The sequence below is a fragment of the Grus americana genome, chromosome 7 (genome assembly GCF_028858705.1).
Source record: "Grus americana isolate bGruAme1 chromosome 7, bGruAme1.mat, whole genome shotgun sequence".
NCBI lineage: Eukaryota > Metazoa > Chordata > Aves > Gruiformes > Gruidae > Grus > Grus americana.
Window position 1 is genome coordinate 20366414 of NC_072858.1, and position 23401 is coordinate 20389814.

Below are 23401 nucleotides of genomic sequence, written 5' to 3' on the forward strand. Positions count from 1 at the left end.
AGATATCAGTGTTTAAATGTCTCTTAGAGAGCAAAACAGCTGAATAAGGCTGTGATTGTTGGCTGTCCACCTTTTCCACAGAACATTTTCAAGCAGGGAGTTTATTTATATGTTGAACTTAAACCCAAAAAAGGGAACTTGTATTTGCAAATGTAACTACTCAGGATGTGACTGTAGCTTCCTAATATAATCACGTGACCTGGTCTAGCTTTTTTTTTTTTTTTTTAAAAAAAAAGACACTGCAGAAGAGCTAAATTCAGAAAATTTGGGTGAAACCACTCTGTTGGCAAAACTTCACAATGACATTACTAACAAGTTGGATATCAGTCCTAATGGCACTACTTCTTCTGTTACGTAAGTAATCTATCATATTTCTTTTCCACATTTTTGAGAGCTTTTTTTTTCCTGAGCTTGATGGGGTTATTTATTTCCTAGTCTAACTATATGCATGTTGTTTAAAATTTTGTTTAGAACTCTGTTCCTTGGAAAAAGAACATTTGTTGAGACAGTGGGGTATTTTGCTGAGTTTTCTAGCTAACATTTCCTAGACTGCATGCTAAGGGGTCAGCTGTGTGCAATCCAGAAGACGCCATGAAGTTAAACACCTGCATCTTTGCAAATGAGATGGCAGAGCTTGCTGAGTACCCTCTTTAGCACTGTATAGAAAACACTACTTCAGTAGAGGTAAAAGTTGATCTGTGTGCATGCTATCTGCAAACCACTTTTGGTCTCTGTGGCGCTCAGAGGTCTTTGATGCTCCCGACTCAGGCTGCTTCTAATGCTTCCTACCAGCCCGAAGCGGGGCTTTCTCATCCTCGCAGCTTGCCTCTTACTTCACAGTTACTCACCTCCACTTAGTGCAGGGAAGAAGTGGGGCTTATGGATAGGAAGTGTCAGCAGGAGTCTTATTAACATTGGGACTAATGGGGAGGATGGAGCTGGCAGCAGCTACAAAGACAGATGTTTACATGGGTTACTGTGATCCCCGATACGTTAGGTAAGGGGGCAGGCACCCTCTGGTGGCAAAAGCCTCATCTTTACCTAAAGGACATCTCCCACACTACCCTACTTCACGCAGTTATTCATAGAAAATCATCATCTACCCTTGGTTAATCCCACAAGGGCAGTTTGCCCCACCTGAGGCATGCAGACCAGCTGTTCCAGCTAGCATCCACTGGATATCCGCTCCTGCCTCAGATTCTCCAAGCACAGGTATCCATAGATCTACAGCAGTGCTCTATCCTCTCGTAGTCCTTCTCAGGGTACACATAGGAATTTATCGCTCTCATTATCCTTTTTTGTTGGCCCTTCAAGTGCTCTGCACCTTTCTATAGATAATTCCAAGAATCCAGAGGAATGGAGACTGTTCACCACACAGTACACGGGTAACTAACAGTTCTTACAGATGTGAAGTCAGCAATGACTGCTCCCCAGTTATTGACTAGTTACTGCTCAACAGCCAAATGGCACAAGTTCCACTTAATACAGAAGCATTCATGAAGAGCAAAGAGATGCAGAATCAAGAGCAGCAAGACATATTATGCAGCAAAAGGCACTTTGCAATAGATAGAAGGAAAACACATTAACATCCCTCCAAGTGTTACATGGATAGGTGCAGGCAATAGCAAATCTATAGGCCTTGGATGGAGGTGTGCCTGGCAAGGACTAGAGCTCAAAAAAAATCCTGTCTTCACGTAGGAGTGACTCCTGTCCTCATTTATTACTACAAAGAAGGATTTTGTCTCTAATTTGAGGACTGAGGAAGGACTCCATTTGCCTGGATGCCAACAGTGCCCATCTTATGAAATTTACATGTAACTGGAAATTTTGGTACACTAAATACCAGCCAAAATACCTTTTTTTTTTTTTAAATAATGTCTTTCATGAATGGTTTCCAGCACGATCATTGCCTGTAACCTCTTTATGGTCGTGGGCATTCCACATTTGACTCTGGAGTTGCTCAGAAACCCACTATGAGCCATCCCTTTCTTCCACCCTACCTCTGGGTTTCCCAGACACTTGCTTCCTTTCCCATTTCCTTCCCCAAAGATGAATGGCACTGAATCCCTTGCTACTGCAGTGCCACAGGACCAGCCACTCTCTGCTGCAAAGAGGAGGAGAAACCTGAGATGGGGGAGGAAGGGAGAAGAAAGTCATACAGAAGCAGGAGGTAACAGAAGCAAAGGGACTAAGGCAAGTGCTGTGCACTGAGAAAGACAAGGCACATGTTGCTGTTTGTCACTGCAGGTTACGCCTGGGAGTTGTTCACAGTATCTCATAAGGTGGGGAAAGTGAGCTATTCCTGCTCCCTGATCTTATGCCCAAATTGCATTCTGCACCACTTTCCTCGCTGCACTGACCTATGGCAAGGCACTGTGTGAGCACAGTTACATAGCAGAGGGCACAGGGAGAACAGGACGTCCCTTGGTGCAGCTCGGAAGCTCTTTTCTGCTTAGCCCAGCACTGTGCACAGCAGGTCTGAGGAGGGCCAAACCTGCCTGGGGATTCACTGAGATCAGAGACCAGGGGCTCCCAGCCCAGCATATTTATTTGCGGGTCCATCACCTGCTCAGCAGATGTACCTTGAGGGAAGTAACCCTACTGGCAGAGGACTGCAGTGGGCAGCCAGAAGCAAAAGCTTCCTCAGCTGCGCGCCTGGCTCCAGCATAGCTGACCGAGCCCGACTCCTCAGGCAGGCTGCCGCAGCAGATTCACACTTACTCCTTCTCTGTCGCCCCACCTCTACCCTAAGACCTGTCTGGTCTGCAGTCTCATCTCTGGACTTGCTGCCAACAACACACGCACAACAACTTTCCCCCACCAGTTGAAGACACAACCTGTGCCTCTCGCCAGCCCCGGGGAGCTGCCAGGGCCCCGGGGGCACATCTCTATTATAGTGCGAGATGCATGCTACGCCTGAGCCAGGCACACCGGAGAGGTGAGAAAGCACTGTCACTTGCTTCAAAACTCTTTGAAAAATGATCCATGAGTCACTCGAGCATATATATCAAATTCATCTGCGAGGCTCTTCCACCCAGAAGCAAATAATCTCCAAATCCAGAGCGTGTCTTCAAGACATGGGAGTTAGTCTAAGCCCAGTATACAGAGAAGAGAGGTCAGAAAGCTAGCACTGGTACTGGAACGCTGCAGAATTTGAGGTATCATTTCTAACCCCTCTGTACCAGGGGGCTTGTGTATATCCCCAAAAGATCTAAACTGAAGATGGGCTCTAGGTCAAACAGCAACAAGTGTGTATTTGACTTAGTCCATCCACTTCTTTCCACCTAAGAAACTGAAACAAACAGAAGCCAGCTATCTAACACAGTCCTTGAAAGCAAACAGTATTTAAGCAGCATCCAGTAAATGATATTAAACCTTAATTAAAACCATATTGTAAGTATGAATTGGAAATGTTCTCTCTAGTCCTGTGGGTTTTCAGAGATTTCCCTCCCTCCCTTTTTAAAAAGAAACTAATAATTTAATCTCAATATATTAAGCTGACCTACATAAAATATTCCATGTAAAATGTTATTTCTGCTATAAAACACATAATATGTCACTGGTTTAATTCCATTAGAAAGCATACATTAAGGTCTATGTATTATGATCATTAGGATAATAAAAGTAATACAATATCACTTTTATTATGTTTGAATTTAAAACATTCTTCATATGAGCACAAAGAATAATTAAGGGGATGGAAGAAAGGGGTTTTTTTTAATTTATAATGAAATAAATTCACAGGCAAGAGCAAAGAGACTGGTTTTTAATCTGGAAAATCAGGAGCTATGCTTTTTACACCCACTATGTAGTCTTAGACTTTTTTTTTTTCTTTAATTTCCTTTTCTTTGTAACTTTGATTTTGGTCATTTAGTATAGCCAGCTTTTGTGATCATATCTACAATTGGATTCCCCACCCCTCCCAACTCCCTTCTCTGAGTGTCATGGGGTTTTTAGAGAGAAAACATTTCTGCTTGTACAAAATAAGTTTCCAGACATTTTAATTATGAAGAAAAGTTTGGCAAAAAAGGACTTTCAATTCAGAATTACAGTTCCAAAATACATTTGCTTTAAAACTCAAGGTTTTTTTAAGCTCATGTCCAGATTTTTGAAGCTTGGTTCATAATTTATGAAAATTTGGGATTAGAAATGTGATTAAGACCAGGAAATAAAAACAAATCTGTTGTAAGACACCCGATACATCAGATTTTTCTGACAAAACCATGGAAGACCCAGAGCCCACATTCAGCTCAAGAAAGTTTCAGCAGTCAAAAGCAGACACAAGACGGATTTCTGTAAAGGTATAAAAATGGCTGGTTTTGAAATGGGACTATGCTTCAAGCTTATTTCTATTCAATCATATTTCTAGCATTCATTTTACTGGACAAGAAATGAAAGCACAGCCTCCTAAACCTGAATAAGACAGAATTATTTCTCCACAAGAAGTAGAGGAGAGAGAGGAGAAGCGAGCTGGCACTCACGATATTGGAAACCTTAGCAGTAGGAAAACTGGATGCATTTAAGACCTTAAAATCTCACTTGAGTTTCAGTCAGACAATAGTCCCTCACAATTCCCCACTACAGTGGGGAATGCCTATGAAAAGGCAATGTTGCATGCAAACCAGCTAGCTTCCCTACCAGGTCCCATATGTACTGGCAATCCACTACCTGGGTGACAAAGAGAGATAGCTGTAGGAGAGGACTTCATGTTCTGCCTGAAGCACATACAGGAGAACAAAATTTCACAGTATGCTGTTTTAAAATGCGGGAGTCATATCTGCCTTTAAAGCCTTCTCATGCTCCAAGCACCTCATGGAGCTACACACCAGTTATGTCATTTGGAGCTACTTGAAAAGACTTTGGTGGAAATATCCTTGCATGTCCATCACTGAAAAAAAATCAAACCACATTTGAGTGTACATTTTTAGCAATTTCCTATAATAAGCAAGAAACATAAATACTAAACATGACATCTCCTTTTTCTTGACTTCTGGAAAATTTTGAACCTTTTCCTTCAAAAGTATGTGGGAATGAATTGTTTTCTTCAGAGCCAGTCCATTCTCAGAGCCTGCACACTCCAAGCATCAGGCAACACAGCTCAGCAGCTTTACAAAGAAAGGAAGGGTCAGGAAGGTGTCCTTTTGATGCACAGGGAACTTGGCATAGGAGCCTCTGAAAAGGATGCTTCCAGCCCATACCATTTTCTTGCAAGAGGAAAAGTCTCTCCTCTTTGCCAGCAATAAATCACATTTTGAAGACTGGAACTACAGGCAGGATTGAGACTCATGTTTTCTGGAGAGGGGTGCTGGGGTGTGCCATATCCTCTCTGCTTGGCACGTCTTATTAGCTTTACTGCATCTGTAATCTTTTTCTTGATTTATAGCAACTTCTCTTGCATATAGCTCTCAGACTTGCAGTGACAAAACTCTGGAAGGGAAACAGTGCTAAGACAACATAAAATTTTAAAATTGTATTTTCTATTCTGTCCAAAAACTGGCATGTGGTGGCCACATTCCTAGGATGTCCTTATTAACTTGACTGATGCCACTTCACTACTCCAGGAAGCCTCAGATCCTTTCTTAAGCTTTACCAAGATCATCCATCCCCTTGAAAATAGCAATATGCCATTCTCCTTCAATATAGATCATTCTCCTAGATGTCCTAACAGGCTAAAATATTTCCATTTCAGATATTTGGAGAGCAAAGGTCTACGCTTCTGGAAACTCAGAGGAGGAAATAGGTGAGTTCATGGCAAGATTTTCACTTCCAGACAGGAAGTTAGGGGCAAAGCAAATATAACAAAAATGAATGTGCTGAGAAGACTTTACACACTTTTTACGTATAAAAGATAATAATCTGATAGCGTGCTAGTACTTTGCCTAGCACAGCAGAATCCTGCTTAAATTACTTTTAGGTAAATATAACGAGCACAGGGAAGACATATCTGGAACACAGGCACCCCCCTGCCTGACAGATGAAGGTGGATCCTTATGTACACACAGTGATGCAAAAATCACAATATGGTTCAGAGTTTACACTTAAAAATTCTTCTGCTTCCTCCAGTGAAGACTTAGAGAGGCAGAACAGTCGGACAGGGGAGGAGGCTGGGAACAGGGAGGTAGAGATGACGCTGTGCACGTGCAGCTGTGGGAAGCACAAATAAGAGTTTGGCAGGATACAGAGTGGCAAGGGAGTGGGATGGGAAATTTCACCTTGGGGAGAAAAGTAGAGCCCTAGGTCTAAAATTCAGCTGAGACCTGCACGCACAAAAGGCTACAGGCATTCATTACCATAAAATGGCATTGAGCCTCTTAGCCACAGGTTCACATGGTTTCATGATGTGCAGGGAGTTGAAAGAGTAGACTCTTCTGAGCTACCTAGTCTGGCTCAGCATTATCAGGCCCTTCTGAAGAATAAATACATTGGGTTTTTTGGGGTGGTTTTTTTTGTTGTTGTTGAAGTTTTTTGGACGCATTTAAACTTTGGAAACTGTGTCACATCTGAAACACAAAGACTGTATTTATTACTTAATGGTGTATACTCACTGACTTGTTCTCAATTTTTGCAGATTTCACATATGTTATTATAGGAGCTACTCTGGGAGCATTTCTAGCAATTGGGTTTGTAGCAGTAATAATCTGCATGATCAAAAAACAGATGATTGACAATGTCTTTGAAGGTAAGAAAAAATACTCCCAATTTCCTATCCAGAGACCTAGATCTCCTTATGTTCTGATATAGCAGATCTGAGCTTCAGTGTTAGGAATTGTCTATGTACTACAGCTCTGGTTTTCCTTTGAAGAACTATTTTAAAAGTGTCTGAAGTGCTGGAGTCCCTGGAACTGCAGATTCACATTTCAGTATAACAAACTCTGCTCTTTAGCCTTACAAGAGAAATAGAATTCACTTCAGCATACTGCCTCGATATCTTTTAGAATAATTAATTTTTAAAACAAAATTCTGTCCATTCAACTTAAGTTAAAGAGCCTGTTGGATATGCAGGATGGGCAAGAGGCTTGCTCACACGTCCTAGCTAAAGTTACTATTTATTTCACTGATTCTGGACTTTTTCTTCAAATGTGACTGTCTGAATAAGATATGCAGTTTCCATCGGAGTACGTAGCAACACTCCTTATAACTTTTCCACTGTGACTGGTTTTCAAGTTGCCACAGAAAAGCATGTTTTTCATCTGGAACAGGCAAAAGCTCTTTGATCTAACATCATAACTGCTGGTAGCAACAGCTCCTTTTGACTTTGGACCAGCAGTTTACAACCCATGGTTTTGGATTCAAATCCAAAAAAATCTTAAACTGAATAATGCCCATCACTTCAGTAGACAGAAGCTAGTGACAGGCAGAATTTGTTCCATGAGCCTCCCCAGGGGCAATGCTGGTCCATGGCCCTCCATCGTCTGCACAGAGCCTCTCTTGACAGGACTCTAAGTACTTCACAGACCACTGTAGAACAAATATTGTGATGATTTCTTCCACTGCTGAAATACAACTGTCATCTATGGAATGAAGTAACAACACACAATAACACTCAACTGCTGTTAAGAGCTAGAAATAAAAAAGCATAGCAAATACAATAGCAACAGGGAGTGGCAAATGAGGAAATTCAAAGTCCTATCAGGTTAACAAGAACATCAGCATAAGCTGTTGTTTATTGCAAAAAAAAAAAAAAAAAAAAAAAAAAAAAAGAGTCCTGAGACTTTGCTAAGGCAAATCTTTGCAACCTAAGTTTTGCTTGTCAAGAGAGGTCTGTACTCTTAGTAGCACATGAAAATTTGGCTTGGAAGGAAACTATAGCAGTGAGGCAATCTCATGAAATATGCGGGGAAATAATCCTTACTGAAAGAAGAGTGAATATAATAAGAGAATTTGGGGACTGAAAGCATTGCTTATGGCACCTACATGGTGAATTTAAAAAAAACAAACCAGCTTTGCAGCTCTTGTTGCATGCAAAGTCCCAGCTCTTGCAGTCCACTTTTAAAAACAGAGAAATTCTGATAAATGTAGCCAGTTTCCACCATGAAAAATGAGTCAGACATTAAACAAAGGAAAACGCAGTGAGTAAACTCAGTCAGACTGCTACAGCACAGGACTAGGAGCTGCTTGTCCATCCACTGTATCCAGAAACGTTTGCTTCTGTTGCTAGCTTTTTGCATTAACCTTCATGCGACGAGTGAGAGGTAATTTTCCAGCATCCAGAACTGTCTAACCCTACTAAGTCAGCAGTGCACCATGACACACCGATTCAACAGTAGTCACAGACTCTTACTTAGTAAAGAGGAGAGCACAGTGATCTTAACTATTAAGCTTGGAGTGAATTAGACTGAGCTCTCTGGGCCCAGTACTACTATGGTGAACTCAGCCTATCAGTCAGGACCTGATTCCATCCTATTTACAGCAAACACCGGTCTTTCAAAACACAATTTTGCAAACAGACTCCCCAGATACCCCATGAGGATACAAATGACAATATAATTCTACTTTCTGAAAGACAAATGGCTGATGCTTTCTTTAGTGGCACTACATAGCAGGCCCAAAGGGAAACTGCTTCCACCTTATTCTCATCAAGCATCTGTCCTCAGAGTTGTTTCTTATGACACTCTGGATATGTCTACAGTCAAACTCAATATAGCCAAAATATTAGCAAAGATACACCTCTGAGAAAATTGACATGAGACAGTCCAGCTGGAAGAATCAAGAAGGGCTTTAGGAAGGTTGCATGACACTACTAATATCAAAGAGTTTTGCCTCAGAAAGGACGGCTGGATCTTTACCAACTGTGTTCTTCCTGGTTGCATCCTCACAACTTCTAGGCAGGCCTGTCACCACTCTGTTCCTGGTTTCTTAAACTAACCACATTTTCCTATTCTCTCTTTAGAGTCAGATGGCAAAATGGATAGAAGGTAAGAGTCATTGCCCCATGCTTTTTCTGAGGCGGTGTGATGCACAAACTGTAATGCTTAACTTCTCTCCTTATGCATGATCACACAACTGTGATTTGAATGATAACACATAACACACATGGAAGCCTCTAGAGGACCATGAATGCAGTCTATCTAGTGAATCTGCGTGGAAAAAGGAAATTCCTTGTAACAGGGTGTTGATACTTCAGAAATAGGAAAGAAATCCTAGCAGACTGATATTCTTTTTTAAAAGAAAATCCTTCAAAAAGTTTTGTTATATTTTTAGTTTGTACTATGTATTATAATCGCAAACTTATTTAAAAAAAGCATTTTTAAGCGATGATTACTTTTTACAAGCCCTTGAGATAAAAATACATATAAATATGTAAACAAGGGTAATTAGCTTCATCAACAATTTCCCAGTTACTGTGTCTGGATCTCAGTTCCGAGAGCTCCCCTCACGCCAGGGTCTTACAGGCCAAGGTCACTCAGCAAGCATTCCTGCTGGAAGGGGTGCATTTTGGCCCTTCACCTTCCTCCCCGCTATCCAGAAACAGTAAGACCATTTTAGGTTTTGAGCACCTGATGGGTTCACAGGCGGAAGAGGCAGTGCTAGACTACTTAGGCAATGGCCACTCCTCATCTCCTCCAAGGAGAGGCAACAGGATGGAGATGTACAGGAGCAGGGACTCTGGACTGCTAGTTGTCTGTTGGCTCACGGTAATCTACAGATGTGGACGCTTTTTTTGTGTCCCTTTGAGACATTTTATAAGTGATTAAAAAACCCCAAACATTAATTAATCAGCATTCTCATGAACTGAAGGGAACAGCTGTACTCGATGACCTAAGAAATGGCTTTTGGCCTGTCTCAGAGAACTGGATAGAAGGATGTCCCCATCACAGTTATTCCTTATAAAAACAGCACAGCTTATGTAAACACTCAATTGAAGATCAAAGCAAGGGCACCCTTGCAGCAAGTACTTCAGTGTTTTGCCTGTCCAACAGAGAAGGGCCCCAGCTGCAAAGCGCCTGCTATTTTCCCAGGGAGGCGCTTCCCCAACCTCACACAGCTAATTGTTACAAAATGTTTCCTTTCTAGTAACACACTATTCTCTTACAAGACACTGTTAATTTCTGTGTATTAACCTAAAATAGGTTAGGGCTATTTTATAGAATACCCAGTAAACTTTCTGGTGTATTAAGGACAGTATAGACAGAGCAGTGAATGGGAAGGGTATGAGAAAGAGCTAAGCCGAAACGGAAAAGCCAGAGATCAGAGTCAAGAGAAAAGCGAATAAAGGGAGGAGAGGGACAAAGACAAGAAGAAACACAGAAGGCAGTAGATTTACTACCTGGATGAAATGCAGATGGTATGATCTATGAACTGCTCCACACTGGACTTTTCTATCTCCCCTTGCTGTTTATTATGTGTGATATTTTCCTTTGGAGACAGTTTGAACATCTATGATACCATCCTCTGATCTTTCTAGGGGAAGTGACTGACTTTGTCATGGCAGCAAAATTTAACATCTTTAATGATGACCTTACATTGACCCCTTTGATGATTCCTCATCCCAGTCTACAGGCATTTGCTAAAAGGTAGAGTGAAGTTTCCAGTTTCATGCCAAAATTCTAGTCTTAAGGCTGGAAACGTGACACGATACACAAACTCTCTGCCTTAAAGCCACCGACACTGACCAGTGAGAGAAACTGTAATTTCACAATGTTTGGGGGCAAAACTATTTATGTTAAAGATTACTTTTTTTTTTTTAATGTAGAAAATCACTAGAAATCCACCATTGCTTCTTAATCAGTTGTACTTTTCAATTCTACTGTAGCAGTGAGAAATTTACTAACAAATCATTGTTCTCATTCACTTCAGGGCATCTATGTATTACTCCTTGGTGGGTTATTAAGGGATTCTATAATGCAGGGATTAATCTAAGGAAACAGTATAGCATTTGACTGGTCTTGAGGAAACTACTGACACTAAAAACACTACCAGATCCATAGCAAACATTTAAAAATGCCCTTATACACTAATTCTTAGTAGGATTATTGAAATGCAGATATCCTTGAGATAGCATCAATTTTTAGCAAGAAAGTATATCGAGTTCTTTGTTTTATAAACAAAGCTATACTTTTCCACATCTCAGATGGTTGATGCAGAACTAGCTCAGTCAGTTTCGCACCATCATTCTGCAACCCAAGAAATCTACTCACAGAAAATCAAAAGGAAATACAGCATACAGGATTCAATGTAATTTTTTATCTTTCCTCCTAACCTTCTTCTGGGTAGGGCCTTTCCAGATCGTAGAGTTTGTGTTGACATGTTAAACTGGCCTGTACCTAATGGGAATATCTTAAAGGTTGGAACTGGACCTTTATTAGCACAAGTAATAACTGAAGTATGCGATAGCCTTCCATAGAACTCTCACCCATGTTGGCATCTCTGTTGTAGGACCAAACTTGACCCAAAGAATGGTGTTATATGTTGGAATCCAAAACATGGCATATATCTCAAAGGAGCTGTATGGGAGGTAGCCATTCTTAATAATGGCAACCAAAAAAAAAAATATCTCCAAAACTTCCAAACACAAAGCCACCACAATCCCCCCATTTTATTTCCTGAAAAGAGCATTGAAATATTACTTATGCTGAGTACTTGCACTGTAAGTGCTACAGTATTATAAATACCAAGGAGATTCCTCAAGAAAATCCAAGCTGTATGTTGATTTTTATTTGATTTAATTTTCCCCATTGGTCATAGGGATAGTTTCCCATTTAGTGAAGTCACCAGACAGACATGTGATAATTAGGTCTAAACTGATTTTAGCTACTTGCTTCAGTTCAGTGGCATTTTTAGGCCAGTGGCTAGTCCTAGAAAACCCTTTGATAAAGCAAAGTCCATTATCTGAAATCACCTGGTTCTACATTTATTCCAACCAATCAAACAGCCATCCTGAATCCCTCAGGGATATGGGCAACCTGAAACCCTCAGGGATAATCAAGACACCATCCCTTTAGGATCAGAGAGGAGAATTGGCATATCTTCCACAGACAACTTCATTTTCAGCTTGACCATTGATAATTATTAGTGTTTGTTCAGGAAAATACTTTAATCCAACTGATAGAGGACTCACAAAAGTCACCTTCAGCCAAATTTTGGTTTAAATTTCACATCATTATTCCCACAAGCACCTCAAGCCACTTAATTTCTGTCCCTAGTTGGGACCTACTCCAAGTGGGTGTCACCCAGCACAGTACCATCATAGTTGACGTTGTTGCTCAGCCTCGTACCAGTTGAAGACCTTGATGCAGATAATCTCTTATGCTAGAACCCTGATTAGCTGGTACTGAACCTAACCAACATTGCAAGAACAGGTTTCCACTAAAATGAGGAAGCATTCTGATGTGCCCCCCTTGATACTTTCCCAAATACTTAAACCAGAAGTGTTTCTACACCCACATGACACTGACAGCTCATTGTGATATAATTAACAGCATTCACCACTTTATTTAGTCAGGTATATAACATTAAGATTTAAACAATCAGTTCATAATGGGATGCCCTTAAACTCAATGGGATATTTACTAACACTTGAGAAGAGAAAGAGGCTTGAGGCAAGCTTTCGTCAGCTAACAAAACAGTAATTTAGATGTCAACTGACAATTATTTAATGTCCTCTTTTTTAATTAATAGCTCATGTCAGTTTCAAATGCCATCCTGGTGTAAGCTTGCTAAATTATAATGCCTAAAAATTTCATGCAAGTTTAATGTATTAATAAAAATGTCTGGGCACATTTAATGTTAGCGATATTTTGAGTTAACTACAGTGCATGGCAGCCAGATTTATTTTGACAGAAGGAGACAAAGAAAGGGACAAGGAGAAGGATGGAGAGACAGAGAACATTTGCTAAAAAGGAAAAGGTACATATTTTAAACCTGCTGCAACAGCAAAAGGGAATCTGTTGCCTCAACACATCCTGGGCAACAGTACACACCAAAACTCCCCATGCCACTCGCTGGGTTCTACAGGCTCCCTGTAAATCACTCAGCAGATCAGGTTTTAAATGCAATACACAAGTCATTCTGATATTTGATGGAGGAGAGGAGGGAGGCTTTATCAGCCAAATGCTGAGCGTATTGGTGATTTTCTTTTCTTACCCAAAGCAGCATCCAGATATTCTTTTGTATTTTTCTAAGGGACCGACTTTTCTTTCCTTTGCTAGACTATGCTTGCAAATCACAAGGTACTCTTGAGAACCAGAGCATTCTTTAGGCAAATGGAGGAGGGCTTGGAATGTTATCACACCTTGAAAGCCTCCAACCTCCTCATTGTCTAACTCTAAAAACAGTGCCATGGATTACATAGGAGGTGAAATCATCCACTTGGAAAATATAAACATCAGAGATGGATGGCATGGCAAAGACTAGGTTTGGGCAAGTTTGAATGTTGAGCTGCAGTTTCTTCCAACTAGCAGAACTGTCTCAGCCTAAACATTTGAGCCAAGAACACTTTTCCTAGCATTTGGTCACATTCAGGTCTGTAGCCAACTGCACTAACAGGCAGAGATAGTGAATAGGAGCTGATGAAACAGTTTCATATCCTTCAAAGAGGTTTAATGTCAGATAGAAAGAAAAATCTTCTGTTTTGGAGAGGAAAGCAGTTCTTTCTGATCTAAATTTAGTCCAAAATGGTCTGTAATACAGTGAATTGCAGAACACATTATTTACCAAACATGAAGCCAATTGAGTAGGCATGAGTCATATCACTGATACTATCATCTTCAAGTGAGAGATGCAACCTGTCTAATCACTGCAGTCTGAGCTCACAAATAAACTTAACTGGAGACCTAGTTTTGATGCTAGGGTATACTTAAGAAAGCCACAAGTGGGAGTCCTTCGGAAAATGGGCCCAAAATTTACAAATCAAAATCCATAAATAAATACACATTGAAAGAAAAGAGACTTTGGCCTTGTCTGAACATGTCACTGGAAAAGCAGTGCACAAAGGAGAAGGATCAAGATCCACAGCTTGCACAGGACGCTGGGCATTGAAATGCATCGCAGTGACTCAGATACTGCATCAGCTATTCACACGTAACACTATACATTCAGTCTGCAGCCAGGGAGCGATACTGTCTCAGCCGCTCTACTATCCATTGAAATCATATCTGCTTAAGATGCAAGCACATACTGCTGCTCTACTATAGGCAAGTTCAATGGCAAAAGTACTTGAAATAGCATGATGCCAAAAATATATCAGCAAAGGAATTATCTTTATCCTAATCAGAGTAACCAAGATGTCTTCTCTACACAAGATTTTTATACAAAGAGAGTAGGAAACAGGGACCGGTATTGGTTGTTTTAAGCCATTCTACAGCAACTTTTGTGAATTTTAATTACTTTTCAATGAAGTAATTCCCTCCCGTGAAACTAATTCAGACTTGGAGACAGATGTTTTCTTTGCACTGACCTGACTTTAAGAGGACATTTTTCTCAGCAGTAAGGTATCTCACTTTTCAGCCTGGAGATACCTAGAATGAGGCTAGTTCATCCTCCACATTTCATTCAAGACATGGCCTTCCTGCTAAGACCCCCCATTAAAAAGTTAACATAGGATTTGTTTGGACACCTTTGCAGAAGGAGATGAAATGAATGACTCGTTACACAAAATATGTGACCACTGAATTGTCAATCACTACAAAGCACTAACAAACATTGGTAACTGCAGATGGATATGAAGAAGCACAGGCATAAATCTATGTCTGTGATATGCCCCCAGGAGATGGGCACTGTAGCATCGCATCTTTACCTGCAAGATTACAGTCTCCACCTTCCAAGTTTCCCATTGCTTAAACATGCTCCCTCAGTTACGTCCAGCTGTCTTATCTTTCTGTTTCACCTCTTCCAACACATGGGATGCAAGTAAGAAATACAGGCATAGGAAAGGAGTTTGTTAAGCACAGTCACTGGTGTTCTGAGGAAAGCATTGGAGTGTTACCAATCTTACCAGAAGAGCAAATCTTGATATGGAATGGTTTGAAAAGGTGAGTTGGCTTAGTCTTTCATGCAGAGTCCCAGCTGCTTGGTCTCTTCCCAGCCTCCCAGCCTGGCCTTTGGACATCTAACAATGAAGAATCCTAATTGTCAAGAAGCACTTTCTTCTTTAAATGTAATATGTGACTCTGCCTACCATTCACTCAAACTGCATCTGACTTAAATTGCAAACTCAACTCACTAGTCTTGCAAAAAAAGAAAAAAGGAAAAAAAAAGAAAAAGGAGAAAAAAAAACCCCAAACCAGTGACTTATGAAATGGAAAAGTTATCAGAAGTAATTCAAAACCATTGGCACTTGATGGATCTCTCATGGGTAGTCCTTCCTGAGATGCATCTCATTTCTGCATTAGCAGAACAGTACCTGGAACAGATCGAATCCTCCAAGATGCTTTTCAACAGCAAACAAAATCCAAGAGCTTCAGCTGTCAGAAAGACACCTGGCAGAAGGCAGCTCACAGTGCAGCACGGATGGGTCTCCCTGGCACAACAATCACTTCATATAGTCTCACAAAAACACACCCCAGTGGATCTGCCCCAGCCCACCAGTTACCTCCCTTTCCCCACTCAGCTCAGTTTTGCCCTTGTATGCAGCCATGACATTCCTTCCATAGAAAGGAAACATCGTCTGGTCTGGAAAGAGCAAGGTTTGGCAGGGGGATATAGGAAAGCAGAGAAGAAAAAGCACTGGAGAACACAGCAAAAAAGCTTTAAACTCTATCCAGCTTTCACTTGCCTGTGACCATCACTGTAGCTGATGGAAATGGCAGAGCTCTCTTCCCTCCTAGTCCATCTGTTCTCCCATCTCCATCCTGGCTATCTTTCCCATGCCCACTGGGCTTTCTTCACCCTTTGTCTGTAGCCTGAAGGTGTCTGTCTCTTCTCATGTGGAGGACTAGAAATGGTGGTGCTTATACAACACAAAGTATGCCACAGGTCCCACCATACCTTGCAGACCACTGCTCTTGGACAGACTGACTGCATCCCTGTCCTTGTTTTGGGCTGAGTGCATCCTTTGGCTTTGAGTTTTCATCTTCCACAGTTCCATTCCTATGTGCCCCAAGTATTTTCTGGACTTGCAGAGGAGGCAAAACTGAGTTTCAGTGCTACAGTTCCTCACTACAGGAGCTGTGAGCAGTTCAAAGTAGCCTTCTCATGCATGGTCATAAAAGATCTTGCAACAACAGACATGAAACATCAAAGGGAAAAAGTTAGCCATACCCTACACGCACCCCTATTCTCTCTAAATCCCCAGTAATCCAGACAACTTCCTCAGAACCACTGAGTTTCCTGCATCTGTCTTTGTTCTCCTAAAACAAGCCTCTTTTTTTCTTTTCCTCTCCCAGGAATATTCCTTTTAAGCTATGACTGTCAGTGTCATCTTCTTGGACCTGGAGAAAAATCAGTTGTGTGGATCCAGCAGAATCTTTGACACCTCTGGGGTCAAAGACTTGAATGTTTTCTATTAACATTCCTCAGCTATATCCCAAGCTGTTCTTTCACTTGCCGCGTGTTTTTTTTTTTTTTCTAAGCAGCCCTTCACAAGGTCTTTCATTCTGCCAACTAATATATTCTACAAACAACCCAATCATCAGGTCAACAAAGTTTTCATAGGTTGTTAGAGGTTTGCAAATAAGGAAGAACAGAGCCAGCAAAGACACTTAGCCTCCTCCATGATCTAAATGAGCCTTACAAAATAAATCAAAAATTATTCCTTTGTGGTCTGCTTTGACTGCAGAACCTCCTTTCACATCGCCACCATGGCCAAGTATCAGTAGTGAACAACTATCAGGAGAATGGAACACAACTTGGAGGGCTACCTCCTCTTCTGCCTCTCAGGCAGCAGTCCATTTGCACTTCACTAAGGAGCAGACAGCACCTGCACAAGATGAGTCTGATACACTGGAGCAGGCCCTATTCCTTGCTCAAAACTGTAGGGATTAGTGGGTGGCTGACTGACTGAACGCTGTATCCACTGCCTCAGGATTTCTGAGTAGGCATCCTGGGAACTGAGTTTAATGAAAAATATTTAAAGGCTGCACAAAATGCCATAATAATGCATGCTATTGCAAATAAACATAAAGTATGAACAGTATGTAACATTTACACAAACAACTCCATGTGTGTTTGTGTAAATGTTAAAAAATGAGCAAATGATCTCAGTAGAAGTGGCTGTCTCAACTCCTTGCACATATACAATTGCAGAAACAAAATGTACATACCCATTCTGTGTTGAGGCAATGGTCAACAGTGCCTAGAGCAATAAACTGGCTTTTCTACCTGGTTCTGTCACTGTCCTGTCTAGCCGAATTTGTTCTTCTGAACAACCTTGGACAAGTTACTTTGGCTCTGGTTACCCTTTCCATAAAATGAAATTAATCTTTATATCACACACTTCAAAACCAAGGACACTAAGCTTTGCACTGTGCTGGGGACACCAGGCTTTAAAAAGCAGCACTAAGACACTCTGTAGCACTTTCAGGCTCTCAGTTCCTCTTAGCACCGTTCCTGAATGGAGGGAATACTTCATATACAGACACATATGCACACAGAGACAGTTTTATATATATATACATATGTATAGCCCAGACTGTTAGGGTGAGATTAATTCATTAAACCCCTTTCCAGGACACAGCATACTTCACTGATGCCAGCTACCAGCCTGACAGGCAGAGCCACACTTCTGGCTATTTTTTGCTCCTCCCTGGCCTCTCTCCACATTCCCTAGGAGAGCATCTGGCCCAGGACGCCTGTGCTCCCTTCAGATCTGGGAGCTGCTTTTGCGGTTGACCTTTTCACAGCTGCCAAACAGGGAGGAATCCTTACTCCTTCCTACCCCTTTGCACAACTGTTTGAGGCTAGTCTCGAATAGCTCTAAAGCATTTGATTGTAAGAGCTGGTCCCAAACCTGCTGAGTCAGGAGAATGCTTTCCTGGTAATATTCAGACACCTGTCAGAGGCAATTCCTTCCACAGTTATCATGGTCTCTGCTGGCAAACTTGCTGGTGCCACTGATTCCAGCAATAAATGAGTAACTCTACCTTTCCCTGGAGCTGCTGCGAGTCTGGATTTAAAAAAAAAAAAAAAAAAATCAGAAATGTTTCTGGAAGAGTACCCTCTTCACTCCTGTCAACAGACACCCAGGGTAACTCAAATATTAGATGCCACCGAGCAGAGAGCCTCCTGCTCCCAGGCAGCACCCGTCTGCCATCCAGACTGAGTAGTTTTACGTTGACTAGGGCTTGTCAGAGAGGCGACAACATGGGATTAGCTAGGAATGAAAGCTGCGATCACAGCTAAAGGACAGCTTCAAAACAAAACAAAACAAGACCTCCTGACACAAGGGACTCAGAGTGCCACAGGTCTTAGCCAGGAAAGAACAGCATCGAATCAGAGCTCCTGCATATTCCAACTCACAGAATTTCCTGTATCCTATTGAATTACTGGACAAGTTCACACTAAAAATATGCAAAAGGAATCACTAATTTCAGATTATTTATAGATAATTTTTTTAAGATCGTGTATATAGTCTGTCAGATCATTTTATTTCAGTTCCCTGATCTCTTACTCTCCAAGAGTTCTGCCTTGAAGGACCTGTACTACTTATCAGTAAATTTCAGCACAGCTTTCTAAAAAGACATGCGTGACAAAATTTCTCTCAAAGAAGGAAAAAAGACTGAGGCAAATTATGAGAAGCACGTCTCTGGCTGCCAAATCTCCTGTCAGTTCTTTCTTTAGCAAAATTACCAGAAAACGCTTAAGTAGTATTGAAGGAAAGGGACTACAATAAATACCATTTCCCAGTGGAGTCATGAGATCTAAGAATATAAACAACTTGAGAGCTGCAAGACAAGAAAAATCTTATTTCCAAGCACTGACGCTAGATGGAGTAAAACTGAGTAAGAGCAGTGAAGAAAAAGATTAAGAACCGTGAAGAAAAGAGAAAGGATTAAAAGTTCCTGCATTTCCCCAGCTGCTAATGTATTGAATTCTTTGATTACTGCTCTTAAAGTCACAATTAATATCTCACTTTCTATACTTTGCAGGTCAAACATGGGATCGAGCCAGAACAGGTACGTTTTGGGGAAGGGGGAGTCTGGTGACGCAGGGAGATAGAGTGACAGTACTAGGCAGACACACAGAAGTTGTAACAGCACATCCACCTAGATAAAGGAAAGGTCACAGAGCAATAAAGGCTGTGGGGTTACCCCAAGTTCCTACTGACAGCCCAGATCTGCCTGCAGGTCTGCCAAACGCTCCACATGGCCTAAGGCAAGTCATTTAACTGCCTTGTCCCCCAGCTTCCCAGTTGTATACCTGGAATACCATAACGTAAGGCCCAGGCATACTGCAAGGCTGTCTGCGTTATGGCACAACTATGCTGCAATGCAGCTGTCCCCACATCAGCAGGTACTCCAGGTAGTAAGCTCATGGAAAGATGTAGCCACAATATGGATCCAGGAGCTGCTGAGCTGTTCCCCACTCAAGTGGCAAGACAGTACTGGGAAGCAGCCGGAATGACGATAATCCAGAGTCTGTAACACTGTGAGCAGCTCTTGTAGCAGGATGCTGCCCTAAAATGCATTGCTTGCTGCTAGTGCTTTCCTACCTGGCGGTGAAGTGAGCATCTGGAGGTTACCACAACAGCCAGAATCATTATTTGTTCTGTTAATTCACTTAGGAAAAACAGGTACCTCCAAAGACCTATCGTGGTTTAACCCATCCAGCAGCTAAAACAACCACACAGCCATTTGCTCACTTCCCCCCCTCCCCGGCCCCCCCAGTGAGATGGGAGAGAGAATCAAAAAGGAAAAAAAAAAAAAAAAAAAAAGAAAAGTAAAACTCATGGACTGAGATAAAGGCAGTTTAATAGGACCGAAAAGGAAGTTGATGGTGATGATAATAATAACAATAGAATATGCAAAACAAGCAATGCACAGCACAATTTCTCACCACTCAAAGGCAACGCTCAGATAGTTCCTGAGCTGAGCCACCTTCTGGCCAACTCCCCAGTTATATACTGGACATAACATCATATAGTATGGAATAACCCTTTGGCCAGTTTAGATCAGCTGTCTTGGCTGTGTCCCCCCCCCACCTTCTTGGACACCCACTGCCTTCTCGCTGGCAGGGTCATAGGAGAAGCTGAAAAGTCCTTGACTGCTTGGCAACAACTAAAACATCAGCACGTTATCGACATTATTCTCATCCTAAATCCAAAATGCAGCACTATACCAGCTGCTAGGAAGAAAATTAACTCTATCCCTGCCAAAACCAGGACACATACAAAGAAACATCTAGGAAAATAAAAGTGGGAGAAACTTCACAAATGTAATTCGAGCAGCTCTATTAATAATTTTTGACAATTCCTGTATTTTTTATCTGACAATCTCCCAGCTCAGCTTTTACAATGATGCTATGGATCATTCCAGGTAAAACTAAAGCCAGAAAGTTATTGTTAACTTGTGATGTTTCTTTCTTTTCAGAGACGTCAATGTACTAGGAAAACAAAGTACAAACGATCAATAATCCTTTTGCACTTGACAGTTACCTGGTCTGAGGATTGATCAAAGTCTCTTGTGCACAGGCAGGAACCTCACCAATACCAACTCCTTTCTTTGTTCTTTAATTGAAAGACTGATTGACTGATTACAGGAAGAGCTTATAGTGCATGCTAACTTCAATCACCTGCACACAAAAAGCCTGCAATCCCTAACAGCATACATATGAAGGAAATGTACGAGGAAAATAAAATAGACGAGCTCTGCTCATTAATAGATCGTGTTTAGTCTGTGATAAGTATATGATTGATTTCTAAAATCAATTAAATACAGGGTAATCAAAAAGGTAGCAATATATTTCAACAGCTGAATTTGTGGTCACACCTGTACTTCAAGATAGGTAAATAATGACTGAAGTAACTTTAAATATCATTCATTTGAGGTTGACTCAAAACAAGGCTCCTCAAGTTTTTCAGAAAATATATGTTTTGTGTTAATATGAAAATATTTCATTCACACTAAAATTATATTTTTTTTTTAGCTTTAGGACTGATGTCTTTTGTTTAACTGTAGGTGGTAATGCTCATTTCAGCCATTTTAAATGTATTGTGGTAATTTAAAATTAAAAATTTCTTTTTGAAATAATGTTTTTAATGATTTTAGAATGTTGAAATGAAAACAGTTTTGTGTACCACCCCCCCCCCCCCCAAACCCCCCATTTCTGGACATCTGAAATGAAACATTTCATGTCAACATTCTACAAACAAGCTAATCTGGCATTTCCGAAATTCACCCATCACTATTTTTTAGTACAAAAGAATGCACTAACTTCAGTCAGAATTTGCGATTAATTTTGGTCTCCCAGTCCCTTCATTCCTGTTCTAGCCTTATATATTCTGTTGAATTTTATTTCATCAATGCTGCTTTGCCTGGCTCCAATTATAAGCTGCTTACAGCGGGAAAGGCAACAAGAAAAAATAGAGCTTTGTCTCAGAACATTTAGAATAGCTTACATAATTTTAAATGGTTTAAACCAAAGTTATTTTGTAAGCACCTCCCAGCTTTCCCCAAAGCTGTAAGCCTGTGGCTTTGGTCTCAGTTGAGAAAATAAATGCCATAGATTCTATTCTGTTTAAATCCACTGCCTTCAAGAATGCTTTATTATAACAAATATTGTCATCACAAGGTGCAAGAAAAGCAGGAATATTTTTGTATTTCAGCTTGTAAAGACAGGGCAGCAAACATCAGTGGCAGGTGCTCTGGGAGCACTTGGCTGGCAGCAGCGCTGCGCTGGGCAGCTTCTGCTACTCTTACAGCTCCTCTCAGGAAACCCAGCAGGACTCAAAGGCTTGAGGGCCTCAGGTAGATGGCACACACAACATTAAATGATGTTCACCATATTTCACAAGTATAGCTGTTATGTCATAGCATTGGCTCAGGCCAATGTCTATAGACAAATGGATTTTTTAATCGAATATATGTTCCTAAAGTTAACTTTTAAGCCAGTGTCTGCTCTCAGTTATGCCATGTGGCAGATCATAGTAAATGAAGTTCTTTCCAGTTCTTCACTACTGTAATATAGCAGAAGTTATCCAACCAAAAAAAACCAAAACAAAATGTAAATACTAGACTGAAGTCTAACCCAGAACTTATGTGTAAAATTAAGAAATATCATTCAAAAAATCATGGAAGGCAGGGCCTCCCATCCAATAATCAGCTTTCGGACTGTGATGAGCTGCAATTAACCCCAGACATTAAAGGCAGAGCTGATGAGCTGAGTCAGGGACTTAGAGTTAACACACTGTCAGAGCATAAGAGCAGATATATCAGAATCTTGTTTCTATAAAGAATAAGCTACTGTACTACTTGTAACTGAAACTGAAAGGATTTGAATATGTGAATATTACCTTAGCAAAGGAGGTAACTTTCCAAATGTGCAAAGGCAACTGGGTAGTAATTTTTCTGCACATTTTGAACAACAAAATGTAAGGGTTATTTTCAGAGAAAATTGATATATTGGAATAATTTCCCTGGATTCCTAAGTGTATGTTACCCAGTTCAGTAACACTGCAGTTCATTAGCAGCGTTTGCTAACAGATAAACTAAAGCAGTAATGTGATACTTGTAAGTAATTGTGTGTGTGTACATGTGTAAGTGAATAAACCATCTTGTAAGGTATCTGTTAATTGATTTGCTTCCTTTAGTGCCATTTTAATTAAGACTTGGAACAGAAGAGAGCATGTGGTCAGGGAGGGAAGCTATTACCTTGCCTTATTCGTTCACGCAAATGTTTTTTTCACATCATTTCAGTACTCTAAGGGAAATAAACAAGAAAATAAACAAAAAAGGGAGTTACAAGCAGTAAAGGAGAAAGGTCTGGAGAATTAAGGTTAGTAATCTTGATCAGGCAAGGGTGGGGAATAGATTACGAGTTCCCAAAACCTTTTGGTGTGTGCCTTGTCTGCCTGGGTATGGGAATAGGACGGGCAGCACTGAGACAGACGGCGAGGGACAAGGGACCCCCAGGGCTGCTGGTTCTGCTGCCACTGAGAGGTTTGGGCACACTGGGTAACCGCTACTGCTGCACAGGGCTGCCGTGCAGCAGCAACCAGTGCCCCAGAAAAGCCTAACTCTCCCACTCCAGAACTGTAGCAGCCAGCCTGACTCTGCACGGACAAATGAGGCTGCTGCAACTATTTTTCCACCCCAAAGAACTGCTGGTTTTGCCCATTCCTACAACCAGCTTTACCAGCACCTCCCGCAGCATCAGCAGCTCCTAAATTTGGACCAAGCTGTACGGCAATGTTTGAAAATAATCAGTGAAGGAAAACTAGATGAAAGGGGAACATTTTGGAAGCATTCAGTCAAAAGACAAAAGATACTGTCAGCTCCACTAATTCTTGATCAAGGATGCAGCCTATTTT

The 23401-nt window shown here is 41.1% G+C and overlaps 1 protein-coding gene across 3 annotated transcripts; it reads left to right on the forward strand.

Annotated features, from left to right (window-relative positions):
• The first annotated feature begins 235 nt into the window (after positions 1–235).
• TMEM273 (transmembrane protein 273) lies at positions 236–22655 on the forward strand. Of its 3 annotated transcripts, XM_054832451.1 has the most exons (6): positions 242–354; positions 5690–5740; positions 6569–6679; positions 8891–8915; positions 19023–19049; positions 20463–22655. In XM_054832451.1, exons 1-6 carry the CDS (start codon positions 300–302, stop codon positions 20503–20505), a joined length of 312 nt encoding a protein of 103 aa, XP_054688426.1. In that variant the 5' UTR covers positions 242–299; the 3' UTR covers positions 20506–22655. The 3 variants fall into 3 exon arrangements, with proteins under 3 accessions (XP_054688427.1, XP_054688426.1, XP_054688425.1); XM_054832452.1 differs by lacking the exon at positions 8891–8915 and having other exon boundaries at positions 236–354; XM_054832450.1 differs by lacking the exons at positions 8891–8915; positions 19023–19049; positions 20463–22655 and adding an exon at positions 10406–11253.
• Positions 22656–23401: the final 746 nt, after the last annotated feature.

Bases quoted from the DNA above. Each gene is read 5' to 3' on its own strand.
- TMEM273 (XM_054832450.1), top strand. From the start codon at position 300: ATGACATTACTAACAAGTTGGATATCAGTCCTAATGGCACTACTTCTT. The intron at 5,741-6,568 runs GTGAGTTCATGG...CAATTTTTGCAG, and splicing joins AAACTCAGAGGAGGAAATAG to ATTTCACATATGTTATTATA. The intron at 6,680-10,405 runs GTAAGAAAAAAT...TGATCTTTCTAG, and splicing joins GATTGACAATGTCTTTGAAG to GGGAAGTGACTGACTTTGTC.